The sequence below is a fragment of the Gymnoscopelus microlampas genome (genome assembly GCF_963454915.1).
Source record: "Gymnoscopelus microlampas genome assembly, chromosome: 15".
Classification (NCBI taxonomy): domain Eukaryota; kingdom Metazoa; phylum Chordata; class Actinopteri; order Myctophiformes; family Myctophidae; genus Gymnoscopelus; species Gymnoscopelus microlampas.
In genome coordinates this window covers 45,314,448-45,328,433 of record NC_139952.1, presented here as the reverse complement: position 1 = coordinate 45,328,433, position 13,986 = coordinate 45,314,448, and the positions used below count along the sequence as shown (strand labels likewise).

The 13,986-nt window shown below is 43.5% G+C and overlaps 1 protein-coding gene and 1 long non-coding RNA gene across 2 annotated transcripts; both read right to left on the bottom strand.

The window, feature by feature from the left end:
* Positions 1-588: 588 nt before the first annotated feature.
* LOC311061127 lies at positions 589-2,531 on the bottom strand. The gene is made up of 2 exons (XR_014602370.1): positions 2,074-2,531; positions 589-2,031 (listed from the first exon to the last, which is right to left on the bottom strand). It is a non-coding gene; the product is annotated as an uncharacterized lncRNA (long non-coding RNA).
* Positions 2,532-4,307: 1,776 nt separating this feature from the next.
* crtap (cartilage associated protein) lies at positions 4,308-13,340 on the bottom strand. Its single transcript, XM_084080265.1, has 8 exons — positions 13,049-13,340; positions 10,968-11,231; positions 8,949-9,098; positions 8,194-8,365; positions 7,541-7,669; positions 7,011-7,156; positions 6,538-6,621; positions 4,308-5,516 (listed from the first exon to the last, which is right to left on the bottom strand). The coding sequence occupies exons 1-8, from the start codon at positions 13,256-13,258 to the stop codon at positions 5,475-5,477; spliced, it is 1,197 nt and encodes a 398-aa protein (XP_083936391.1). The 5' UTR covers positions 13,259-13,340; the 3' UTR covers positions 4,308-5,474.
* Positions 13,341-13,986: the final 646 nt, after the last annotated feature.

Genomic DNA, 13,986 nt, shown 5'->3' with positions numbered 1-13,986 from the left:
ATCGGTATCACAATGAAAACTCATTTTTCATGTTTTTAAAGAAACCAGTTATATTATCATAGAAATCTTAGTATTTTTGCCCATTATTTGCGGGCCCACCAGTGGGCCCTGGCCCGCAGGTTTGAGAACCTCTGTCTTAGAAAACATAGTGATTGCTGGACGTTGTGGCACAGAGGCCTCAAACTGTCCCTCTGTCATCCTCTCATCATCATCATCATCAATGAATGAATGAATGAACCATTTTGGAGACGTGCGGTCAAACCTGCCGTGTCATCATCACACCTGGTCATGTCGACACTCAGTGTGACTCTCAGAACTCCACGTTGCTATTTTTGTATTTGTATCCCGAAAAGTAACAGTTTTGGATATATGAGGTTTCCATCGACAGACAGCTTAATACTTTTTTTTTATTTTTTTGCGTGTGCATGAGTGTCATTTTCCCTTCTTGGAGACTTAACCACTTAAACCCTATAATATACGTCCTTGTACGTCACGTGGGCGAAAATGGCAAGATCCACGAGCTCGACGCACGTTGTGAGCTTGTAGACGAGCCATTTTTTGCCGATTGTTTGCCTTTTCGTTTATTCCTTTGCCGAATGTTCACCCTATTATGACACGCCCAATGCTCGGGGTTCATGTGGTTGATTAACTCTTATTGTTTACCTGTAGTCACATGAAGTCTGTTTGCTCCTTGTCAAGCATTAGTGATGATAACCGTGTTTTAGATTGCCATGTGTTGAAGAGCATGGAGGGAGAGATGTGGGAGAGGATGAGAGAGAGGGAGAGAGGGACATTTTTAGACCCCCTCCTCTTTTACTTTTGTTTTTTTTCTCCACAACCTAAAGACCAAGTCTGCACTGAACGCCACAGAACCTGCTCTGTGTGTGTGTTGTCCCCATGTCCCACAAACCTCCTGCCCGATCTATACTTGGTCGTGCGCCGTGTCGTGTGCCCCAAAAAAAAGAATAGCCGATCCGAGGTTGTAAGATCGGCTGTTTTTTTTTTTCAGGGCATGACAACCGGCTCGCTAAACCCAAGTCTAAATCACTCTTCTTCGCCGTTCACTTTTCTTATTTGCCCCTGAGAGGGAGGTTTTAAAAACAACCCGATCAGATTAATGTCAAAACTTAAGAAAGCATCCACATGTATTTATTTATTTTTGGGTTTGTTTTAACGTCTCTACACACTGGCCCCGTCTCTGGTAACCTCACCAGTCAGTCACCAAACATTATGACAACTGGATTCGGTCACATCAGGTTTACCATCCCTGGTCTGAGGTGCCCCTACGGTGAAATAGGGGTGTGTTCTGTTATAACCGATTTTACGCCTTTTTGCACATTTTAACGTATTGACATGGTCCTATATATGTCTTAATATTAAACAACAACACACTTCATTTTGACCTAAACTGTAGAGATTAACAGGTTGACAAAACCATTTAAAGGGCAAGACCACTTTGGTAGAGGTTTGGGTTGTGTATTTGCCTTGCCATGATGTAACTCCAAAAGTGGACAAGACAGGAAGTTCACATATTTATATATTATATAAAAAACAGTACTGGGTTTGGTGATGTTCTATATTGTCTGAATCAAACTTCTTTTGCGTTCTTTTTTTGTGCTAAAAGAGAGCTGTTTTTTAGAGCTGTTTTACCGTACAATGTAAGTCAATGAGGAGCATATTTTGAATTATGAATTTCTAATCAATGGAGCAATTCTTTTTCATTTCTTGTCCACCTTGGAGTTACATCATGGCAAGGTAACTACACAACCCAAACCTCTACCAAAGTGGTCTTACCTTTAAACATCGTCCAAAAAGCTAGCTAGGAGAAGGCCACAGAAATACAATGAATAACAATATTCTGTATTGTATGTACTTTTTAAGGCAGATTCTCAGCCACAGTACTCACAGCCTCATACTAAATCTTATCAAAACAAATACACTTTAAGATGGCTGGCCTCCTACAGAGCAACGCCGTAAATCCACCGGCAACTAAAACCAGGGACAATAAACGTATGCAACCGAATCCCAGAGCTAAACATCTCAATGTGTGGGTCGACCGGGGAGGCTACAGACGGGGCTACTCTCACACCAGAGGACTGTTGCTACTGGGGGGGTAAAACACAGGTACTGTATGTGAGGTAGCAAAGCTCAGTAAAAATCAACACCATTACGGACTTGGAATTTACTGAGTACTTAAACGTGAAACCAAATGAACGTAATGCCAAGTGACAGTCAACACTTTGCCTGATTTATGCTTGGTTGAGCATCATGTCACTCACCGAAAATGGCTGATCTACAAGCTCACAAGGCATCGCAATAGATCTGCTGTTTTAGGTGCGCGACACCATCGCACATCCAAGTATAACAGTTAGATTCTCCCACAAAGCCTTTCCTCTCTTTGTGTGTGTGAGAGAGACACAGCAGGAGAGATGATCACAATGTGTTGTACATCATAATGTTGATGATGATGATGCTTATGTGCACAGTAGCGTATATGCTGGAGATGTGTACACAACCACCTCTACTGGAAATAAATGATTTCATACAGTTCTCGTCTGCTTTCTGCTTTTGTTCTGGAAGAAGGCTACACATCAGCTGGTGTTCAGTTCAGGCAATTTAATTGTCATTCGACCGGTAGCGGAATTTAATTTAATTTTCATTTAAATCAAATGAAATGCGATTTCCGCGATGGATGGTTTACCAGGCTACTTGATACTATGGTAGGCCGCAGTATCATGGTCAGTATCGTGGTAGTATCATGGTCAGTATCGTGGTAGTATCATGGTCAGTATCGTGGTAGTATGTCAGTATCATGTCAGTATATGGTCAGTATCGTGGTAGTATCATGTCAGTATCGTGGTAGTATCATGTCAGTATCGTGGTCAGTATCATGTCAGTATCGTGGTCAGTATCATGTCAGTATATGGTCAGTATCGTGGTCAGTATCATGTCAGTATCGTGGTAGTATGTCAGTATCATGTCAGTATATGGTCAGTATCATGGTCAGTATCATGTCAGTATCGTGGTCAGTATCATGTCAGTATCGTGGTCAGTATCGTGGTCAGTATCATGTCAGTATCGTGGTAGTATCATGTCAGTATATGGTCAGTATCATGGTCAGTATCATGGTAGTATCAGGTCAGTATCATGATAGTATCAGGTCAGTATCTTGGTCAGTATCATGGTCAGTATCATGGTCAGTAGCATAGTCAACTAACTATCAGTATCATGGTTGTATTATGTCAGTATCATGGTCAACTAACTAATGTAGTGGCAGAAAACATATATAGAGGAGAAACCTATGCAGGAGGATATTCTATGTAACGTTAGAAGGCTGGGGAAGCAGCTACTCCTGAGTTCAGAAGACATTCAGTGCTGCTAGGGCAAGGCAAGGGTCTGAAGTCTATAGGCAGGGGAGAAAGCCCTGGAAGGTCCCATAAGAGGGGGAGAGTAAGCATGCACACAAATCATGTGTTGGTCTGATATGCTGGAAAAAGTACTCGACGTTTGTCCACATGAGGGCGACAAAGGTCGAACTTTGCAAGTGCTACTGTGTACAAAATCACAGCAGCACTTCGGCCTTTGTCGCCCTCATGTGGACAAAAGTAGAAGTCGTCAATAAATCCAGTGTTCACTCAGTGAAATACAATATTAAAACCGTGATGACGGCGCTAGTCTTTACTATATATGAACTATTACAATCTACAAGCTCACAATGAGATGCATTGCGAGCTTGTAGATCTGCTATTTTCGGCGCACCGTCGTAAAACGGCATACAATAAACATTACCCTGCCTGTCCCTGGTACAAAACAGGTTCAGATGAGGGTCCTTGGCACACAAAGGTTTACTGATTGCGAAGGCATTGGTAGAATCGGCCTCGAGTCTTAATGCAGTGGTTCTCAAACTTTTTCATGTCAAGGACCCCCAAATTGACACTTATTAGCCCGCGGACCCATCTTTGACCCATGGACAACGGAATGTTGTGGAACAATTAGCATCATTTTAGACCACTGTTTCCCAAACAGTTGGTCGGACCCATAGAGTTAAAGGGTCGGGCCCCATGTTTGGGTCGCGAACCAATTTTTATGGGTCGTGAGTAAACATCTTTTTTTCCGTTTCCTACATGAAACAAATAAGTGTTAAATAGCTCTATATTCTGATAGCACTCATTGTTAGTATAGAGTGTTTGTTCAGTAACAACAGTCTCCATCTTTTCCCAGCTCTTTATTAAACAGAAAATGCATTTTCAGGTCTGGATACTGTGGAAGCTGAGTGATTTAAAGGACGACTTCACCCATTTTCAACCTATCTTCATATAGTTGGTCCTCACTAATACTCATGATACCATTTTTTTCTACTCAGTCTGTGTCTCATAGGAGGGCTGTGGACAGGCCAGAAACCTGTCTACCAGTGACATCGTTAGGCAGGATTCTTTTTTTCCAACAAGATTTCAGCATTAGTGAGGACCAATTATATGAAGACAGGTTGAAAATTCGCCCTTTAAGTAAAAGTAGCAATACCGCAATATTAAAAATACTCTGTTACAATTAAAAGGCCGGCGTTCAAAATGTTGCTTGAGTAAAAGTACAAACGTATTGGTATCAAAATATACTTAATACTCCACTAAAGTAAAAAAAATACCTCAAAACTGTACAGTACTTGAATAAATGTACTTAGTTACGTTACACCACTGCATTGCAATGATGTCTCACAGCTGAAGTTTGGCAGTTTATTTGTTTGTAAAAAAAAAAAAAAAGGACCATAGATCATGTAAATATAAGACAACATTTTTATTTAAAAAAGACAAAAGAAAAAAAAAATCACAGTGGGGGGCTGAAGACACAAAACATTGAGAATGCCCTCATCATCATCATCCTCATCATCATCGAGCCCGGTTCGAGCCCGGGTGGCGCAGGGGTGAAGTACCAGTCCACCAACATGGAGTGTAGGAGTTTGAACCCACCGCATCCGGTTTGGCTGAGCGTCTATATGAAGCCAGGTGGGGAGCGGAGGAAAGACGATCTTTGTCACTGCAACGCATTCCTATACAGGCTGGTGGGGAGTGTTGAGCAGGAGGAGGAGTTAAGGGCGGAGGCGCCATGTCCTCCCAGTGGGGGCTCCTCACTGGCACAAGGTGAACCAGTAGAGCAACAACAGCAGTGGCAACACAGACAACGTGTGTGTGTGTGTGTGAGGAATTAATTGTCATATAATGACAATTAAAAGACGATATAACGACAAAAAACAACTCAGAAAAGTCACCACGCCCGCCCTGCTGATGAGCATTTAGTGCACAAACTCACACAGCCAAACAAAACATCTCCAGGATCGCAAACATCAGGTAAAAAAAAAAGAGACAACAAACAGTGAGCAGTCAGGCCACCTAAACACTGGCAAATAAATAGGAGGGGGCGGGGGGCGTTTGTTTTTCAGTCTTTAGCCAGTGTGTGTTTGTGATGCTTTCTAGCGCTCCTCAATCATCCAGGAACTCATCGATGAACTCCATTACCTCCCCCTGTGGACACACACACACACACACACACACACACAGAAAATGTCTTACAGTTTTGCAAGTCAAATATGCAACCAGTGACTTTGCATATTTCCCCTCCATCATGATGACTTCTGTGAATTCTCACAGATAAAACTCCAAGTCATCCTAGTAATACCTAGTCTCGCGTCACCAGACAACTATTCCACAATCTCTGAATGCTAAAATAGAGTCTGGGACTACACTTCCCGAAAGCTGTGTAACGGAAGTTGTTCAGACCGGAAAGACATTCGACCAATCACGACGCGGTGCCCGCGGACCTGTAGTCCTAGTGGAAACAGAACCGAGGCGGAAGCATAGTCATAGGAGCGGTAGATTCATGTTATTTGTGCGAGGATTGTTTATCACAGAAAACTGAGAAAGGTATCATGGAATTAATGCCGAAAAAACTGTGAAAGAAGACACTAGTAGACATAAACGATGTTTATGAGATTCGTTGATTCCAGTCGGACTCTGCACAATGCTGAAACGGACGTGGGTAGGGGAGGGGCATCCGCTTTCCACTTACACATGATCAGAGCTTCCGAGTCCCAGACTGTATGTCGGAAACATTTGTAAATTGTGGGAGGCAACAGTCTGGTGACGCGAGACTAAGTAATACCACACTGAAATCTTAGTGTCACGCTGCCATCTAGTGGCCATTTGCGGTCATGTATTTGTGATAAAGAGGCCACCGGTTGACTGCAGCCAGGCGGTGATCAAACCATGGACAAACTAAAGAAGCTTTGTTTATGTCCTTAACTCCAGAGACAGCCATGAGAACGTCAAACGAGCTCAAACTGTGACTGTCACACTTTTACACGAATCATGCAGCGCTATTTAGATGTGCATCTGCTGCCCTGGAATCAAAAAGCCAGATAACATTCAGGAAGCATCTTGTGACACACACAAACACACACACACACACACACACACACACACACACACACACACACACACACACACACACACACACACACACAAATATGTGAACACTGGCACGTACCTCGTCGTCGCTCACTAGGCGCAGTTTGGAGAACTCCTGCATTTCTAGCTGCATGGTGGTCTGGTTGAAGTACCGCACTGCCTCCTGTAACACACACACACACACACACACACACACACACACACACACACACACACACACACACACACACACACACACACACACACACACACACACACACACACACACACACACACACACACACACACACACACACACACATTAATGGCAGTGGTGGAAAAAGTACTCGGATTTCTTTACTTGAGTTAAAGTATCAATACTGCAATGTAGAAATACTCTGTCACAAGTGAAAGTCCTGGAATTCAAAATGTACTTGAGTAAAAGTACAAACGTATTGGTATCAAAATGTACTGCATCCATCACCAAAGTTGCCCACCCCTGCTCTGGGGGGAGGGAAACCCTGTAGTAAAGGGGAGGAAACCCTGTATAGTAAAAAAAGGTTGTAGTCTGACCGCTCTGGGGAAGAAGTCGTCGTCTACCAGTCCCCACTTCTCCCTGTGGAAGCGGTAGTACGCCACGTTGTTCTTCATGACCTCGTCGTTGGGGTCAAACAGCATGTAGCTGGCCACGCACGGCACCGCGTTCTTCAGGTCGTCCACTGTGGCACGAAGACACAGACAAACCACAACGTTGTACATTTATCAATGAAGGGACGGACGGCTGTGTGCCAGCTGCAGAGCCGTTAGCTTTCATTGGCTGGATTGAATGAATGAACACATTTATTTGGTGATAAAAGGAAAAGAGCACATCAGCCCTTCAACAACATACAGCAGACACAATATCACAGAGGATAAAAACACAATAAGGCCCTTAAAGGGATAGTTCCCCCCCCCCCAATTAGTCACCCCATGGAGACTTGAATTCATGCATATTTTTTTTGTTTTTGTCGCATTCCTAAGCCAATAATTTGATGACCGGCAGCGGTGCCGATAGGAGACACAAAGACGTCACTCCAGTGGCAGCCCTAGTGAAAAACACTCACTTTTGTAATAGGCGAACTGCAGGTAGTGGTACATGGTGGCCACAAACTTCTCCACCACAAAACCTCCCACGACCGGGGTCAGGTCACTCTCACACTTCACCTTCCTCTCCAGCACCTCGATGTAGTGGTCTGCATGGGTTAACACAGAGAGCATGGGGATAAAGCTCATTCAAAATCTCAAAACAAATTATGTTTAGGTATCACATCATCATTCTAAACCAAACCTGCTTTTTCCTACTGTTCTACATACAGACAACCAGTTGAAGAAATCGCTGATTGAGGGCTTTAACCGTTGCTTTTATGAAATATCCAAGACCATACGGAAGATGCTACTGAACATGTATTCTATCCTGCTACTTTGACCAATTCAAACGCTATTCAAAACACTCTTTATTCTATCACTAGTTTGATAACTTCGAACACTCTTTAATCTTAAAATAACTAATAACCGAAAATAGCCTACAAGCTTGTAGATCGGCTATTTTCGGTGCACGACTTGCTTCCCATAGAAGACATGCTGGCCAAAGTGGCCATCTATGAGAGAGACTAGGGCCAAGTGACCATCTATGAGAGAGACTAGGAAACGCAGTTGGTCTCAAAGACAGACGTGTAGACAAAAAGATAGGGACAGCAGACAGACAGACGTGACTGACCGGCGATAGACGGGTAGAAGTCTTTGAAGTCTTTGACGTCCCGTGCGCCCTCCGAAGCGGCCAGACACTCGTCGTAAACTTTGAAGAAGTCCCGCAGTGCCAGCTCCATGTCGGCCACAGAGGTCCGGTAGTTGCCTCCGTTGTATGCCCGCACCGAGCGCACAAATAGAGTCTGGAACACAGAACGTGACAGAAAAGGTTGAAGTGGTTAACATTTTTTTTTATTTAAAAGGAGGGCTTTAACACCATGTTCTCTATCAAATTGGGGGCTTTGATGCTTTTTGGAAAATATATTAATAATGATAAATAATAATTACATTTAAAACTTTAGGGGAAATATAGTGGACAGTTCTTTTATCTTCTTTCGGTCCAGCACCTGCCTAAGGCTACGGTCACACCTAACTTTGAGTCTGCCTATGTGGCTGTCTTTTTGCAATGGTTTTCAATGGGAACGGCGCATTTTGTTGGCATATTGTGCAGCTTTTTGTATGTTGTGCACACCTTACGTTTATGCGTTCTATGCGCCAGGGCGCCTCAAGTAGAGAAAAAGTCAATTTGAAGCAGATTAATGATGCTTAAGGCTGCAAGCTACTCCGTTTTTTAAGGCTGCGCTGGCTGCACAAAACAGGTGGCCACGCACAACCTGCAATTATCAGCCTGAAACCAGTGTGCAGGTGTAACCGTAGCCATGGGGGTGTGCGACTACTGACTACTATGTACTACTACTGTGCGTGCGTGCGTGTGCGTGTTTTTACCTCATAGGTTTTGGTCTCCAGGTCTTTCAGGTGGTCTTCAGCTCCAGGGAGGCTCTTGTAGTAAGCCATGTTCCTCTGCATCATCTCATCGTCCGGGTGTTTGAGCAGGAAGGTGTGGGCCGCCGACACTGCCTTGGCCAGGTTGTCAGACTGCATGGGGAAAGAATGAACAACACGTCCACATTAATACAACATGACATAGACAAACAACACGTCCACATTAATACAACATGACATAGACAAACAACACGTCCACATTAATACAACATGACATAGACAAACAACACGTCCACATTAATACAACATGACATAGACAAACAACACGTCCACATTAATACAACATGACATAGACAAACAACACGTTCACATTAATACAACATGACAGACAAACAACACGTCCACATTAATACAACATGACATAGACAAACAACACGTCCACATTAATACAACATGACATAGACAAACAACACGTCCACATTAATACAACATGACATAGACAAACAACACGTTCACATTAATACAACATGACATAGACAAACAACACGTTCACATTAATACAACATGACATAGACAAACAACACGTTCACATTAATACAACATGACATAGACAAACAGTAAAAATGCCGTCACAAATGCAGCAGTATTCAAAGTGGGTTCGGGGACCTACAGGTGGCAGTTTGATTGATTGATTGATTGAATACTTTATTAGCAGTTTCAGGAGAGTACAGTTCGATGCCAGGTCTGCTAAGAGGATTTTAAACCCAAGAAAGCCTATGGCTTGTTTCCATTGGGGTCCTTTGTACTCAATTCATTGAAACATTTAATGACAGACACATATACACTAGGCTACTATGCAAAACATCATATAAACAGTTAGAAGGTAGGTTTTGACTTTTACAGGGGCCAGTTTCGAATTGCAGACACCTGTAAGTGCTCTTTTAGAGCGGTTTTGAAGGAGAGTACAGAGTAGGGATTCACAGAATCCTTTATGACTGTTGGTAGGGCGTTCCACATTTTTTAGGCATAGCAGGAGAACAAATTTAACCCCTTGTTTGAGCCAAATCTGGGTTGAACGTGATTAGTGGAGTCCCTTGAGGGGGTTGTTCCCCAGCCCAATTAGCAGTAGTTTAAGTTCACTACAATTCACTTCACTTGAAATTCTTACAATACTCTCTCCCAGATCCCATAGTGTGAGGGAATGGAGAGGGAAAAGTGTCGATTAGTGTCAAGAAGTGTCGACTAAGTACAGGTCTGTTTGTAGACATGCTGGCTTTTCAAGCCACCCTGTAAAAAAGTAAGCATTCCACCGGTGCCAACACTACTGAATATTATGCTTCATGCTTGGTTAAAGGATACATACATACAGCCGTCCGTTTTCTTTTTTTTCTTATAATTTTTATCCCGCGATTTTTGTAACCCATTTTTTTCACCCGGTGCCAATTTCCTAAGTGATCCTGGGCGCTACACCAGCCCTACACCAGCCCTACACCAGCGCTACACCAGTCCCCCACAGCCAGGGAGGCCAGGGCCGAGCTCATGCTTCCTTCAGTGCATGAGAGCCAACTGACCTTCTTGTCACCTGACAGGGGGGAGTTTCCCTGGTTGGACGTAGCGTGTGGAAGGAACACGTTATTCCAACCAGTTCCCTTCCCCTCCCTCAGGCGCCCCGGCTGTCATGGGGGAGGCGGTATAGCGACCAGGATTACTACATGTTTTTGTGAGGGTATTAACTACCCTAGGAGACACGGGGAGAACATGCAAACTCCACACAGAGTAGGCCCTTTCGCCAACCCCACCCTGGGTATGGGCGCTGATGACGCGGAGGAGAAGACACGCCCCCAGCGCCCACGAGAATCGAACCCAGGACCTTCTAGCTGTGAGGCGACAGCGCTACCGACTGCGCCACCGTGCCCTGCCGTCCCTTTTCACATACACAACCCACGATGGGAGAACATTTGCCCTCACAACTATGCATGTTTCACAAAATCCAGAATGAATTGTATGACGCGTCTCACTCACTTTGAAGTAGGCATACTGCAGGAATCGGTAGGGCTCCCGCCTCTCGAACTCCTCCACGGTGTCGCGGCTGGGCATGGTCTGCCTGAAGGCGGGCAGGCCCCCCTTGCAGCGCTTCAGGCACTGGGCGCGCTTCATCACGTTGCCGAACACCCGCAGCTCCGGGAACTCCTGGAACTTGTCCTCGTCGTCCAGCCGCAGCGAGCTGCAGTTGAGGTTGCAGAAGGCCTCGCTGTCCCGCAGCAGCCGGTAGAGGCGCAGCGACACCTGCAGCAGCGGTGGAGAAAAAGGTTAGGCTTCCAGTTATGAATTGCAGCCACCTGTAAGTGCTCTTTTAGCCCATAAAGACCGGGAACGCATCTGTGTGTCATTTTTAGATTTTTTGAAAAAAACTATGTTTCTATTATATCAGTGGTTCTCAAACTAAACCAACCAAAATGATATGTATTTGGCCGCGGGCCCCCATCTCAAAATATGTTGTTCCAGGGACCCCCCCTCTCCCCCCCAAAAGCAAAGATTTGAGTTAAAAATGTTTAATGTTTAAAAAATATATATATTCAAAGATTTGCAAACATTTTCACGATTTTCAAAAATAGCAGATCTACAAGCTCATAGCTTATGAGCTTGTATATCTGCTATTTTTGAATAGCCAAAGAAGTCTTAAAATGACACCGATGAGTTCCCGGTCTTAAAGTGCTGAAGTGGTTACTGTATGTTTTGAAATAATAATCTTAAATCTACAAAGTAACTAAAGTTTTCAAATAATTGTAGTGGAGTAAAAAGTACAATATTTGCCTCTGAGATGTAGTGGAGTAGAAGTAAAGGTACTTTGGAAAATGTGTAAATACTCCAGTAAAGTAAAGAAAATACCTCAGAACTGTACTTAAAAGTAGGGTAAGTGATATTCTTTTGGTTAAACAAAAGGTTTTGTAGGTTAAAGCACTATATTGTGATAGTAATCATTGCTATAGAGTGTTTGTTCAGTAACAGGAGTCTCCATGTCTCTCCTGCTCTTTAATAAACAGAACATTTATTTTAGGTATAGGTGACAAACTCTCAGCCAATCAGGAGAGAGTACCCATTTATGTGTTCCAGTTACAACTGTGTCTGCTCATTTCTTAGTGTCATCACTTCCAATTTCACTTGATTAATCTGTATCCTGAGTCTGACTGAATTCTCCATCCTGATTGGATAAAATTGGTATCCCAACCTGAAAATGCATTTTCTGTTTAATAAAGAGCTGGAGAGACATGTAACTGAACAAACACTCTATAGCAAAATGCTATAGACTTATTATTAGCAATGAGTACTATCAGAATATAAAGCTATTTAACACTTATTTTAACAAAGAAAATCACTTTAAGCTTTACAGTACTTGAGTTAATGTACTTAAGTTACTTAACACCATTGGAAAACAGAAGGTAGCCGTTTTCTCCCCTGATGTAACATCAAAGGCTATTTGGTTTTCTCCCATCTGAATAAATACAACTTTTAAAACCCTACTTAAGTGCAGTACTTGAGTAAATGTACTTAGTTACTTTACACCAACGACCTCCAGGTACTCTGTACAGTACAGTACTTGAGTAAATGTACTTAGACCAGTGGTTCTCAAACTTTTTCATGTCAAGGACCCCCAAATTGACACTTATTAGCCCGCGGACCCCCATTTCAAAAGATATGCCAGGGACCCCCATAAGAGGAGTTTTTTTTACGGCTCTAGCAGTGATTCTCAACCATTTGAATTTCAAGGACCCCCCCAGTTTGACATGCACTAGGGCTACAGACCCCCATTTAATGGCATTTCTATCACTTGCACCGCAATTTATATTGTAAAATCTATGTCAATTTAACTCTGAGAGTGTACAAATGTGTACACTCTCAGAGTTACAGACCAATAAGGGTCCATTTGGTGCCTAATCTATCATTTAGCTGGGGACCCCCTGGAACTCCCTCAAGTACCCCTGGGGGTCCCCGGACCCCACTTTGAGAAGCAATGCTTTACACCAATGACCTCCAGGTACTCTGTACTGTACTGTACAGTACAGTACTTGAGTAAATGTACTTATAGGACAGTTATACTTTACCTCCAGGTACTCCACCGTCTCCTTCCACTTCTCGCCGGTGTACTGGTCCAGCGCGTACTTGTAGGCTGAGTCCAGCGGCATGAGCTCGTGTCTGGGGAACGACCTGAAGCTGTACTTCTCGTACTGACCGAGGACCACCGAGCAGAACACACACAGGAGGACCACTGTGGAGGACAACACTAGAGGAGATGTGGAGGAGGAGGAGGCCATCTTTCTTTAGAGCTTCTCTCCTCGGGTAGCGCAAAGTATAACAGCTACGTCCCCAACTTTTTTTTTTGTTGCGCTTGTGTGTTTGCGTGGTGCGCGTCAGACTTAGTGGGGGTCTCGTCTCCTCTCCCAGTTGCGCGGGACTCCCTCTTTCTATGGTGTTTCGCCCAGGTGGGCGTGGTTATTTATATATGCCTAAACCCAGTTGGTTTTCAACCTTTTTTTCATGCCATGGAGGACCCTTAAATTGATATACATTTGACCGCGGACCCCCATCTCAAAATGTTTTGTGCCAGGGACCCCCCCAGAAAAGAAGATTTGTGTTAAAAAAAAGAAGCAAAATTCTACAAAATTCTGGGATTTAAAAAAAAATTGCCAAAGTATTAAATGTGGCCAAAGTGGGTTAAATGATTGTGACGCCATGTTAACTCATTTTGCTGGGGACCCTGCTCCCCTTGGTCTTACCCCTGGTGAGATTGTAGATCTGCTATTTTCACTATTTCTAAAGATTTGTTTCATTATTTTTTTATGGAATTTAGATTTTTTTTTTTTAAGAATAATTGTGAGGGGGGAAAAAAAGAAGAAAACAAAGGAAAATCTTTTGAAATATTTATATATATATATATGTTTTGGGATGGGTCCCACAAACGGGTCCCGACCCACTGCCACTGTTTTGGGAACCACTGCTGTTTAACCTAACCTCAAAACCACGCCCACCAGGGCGAATCACC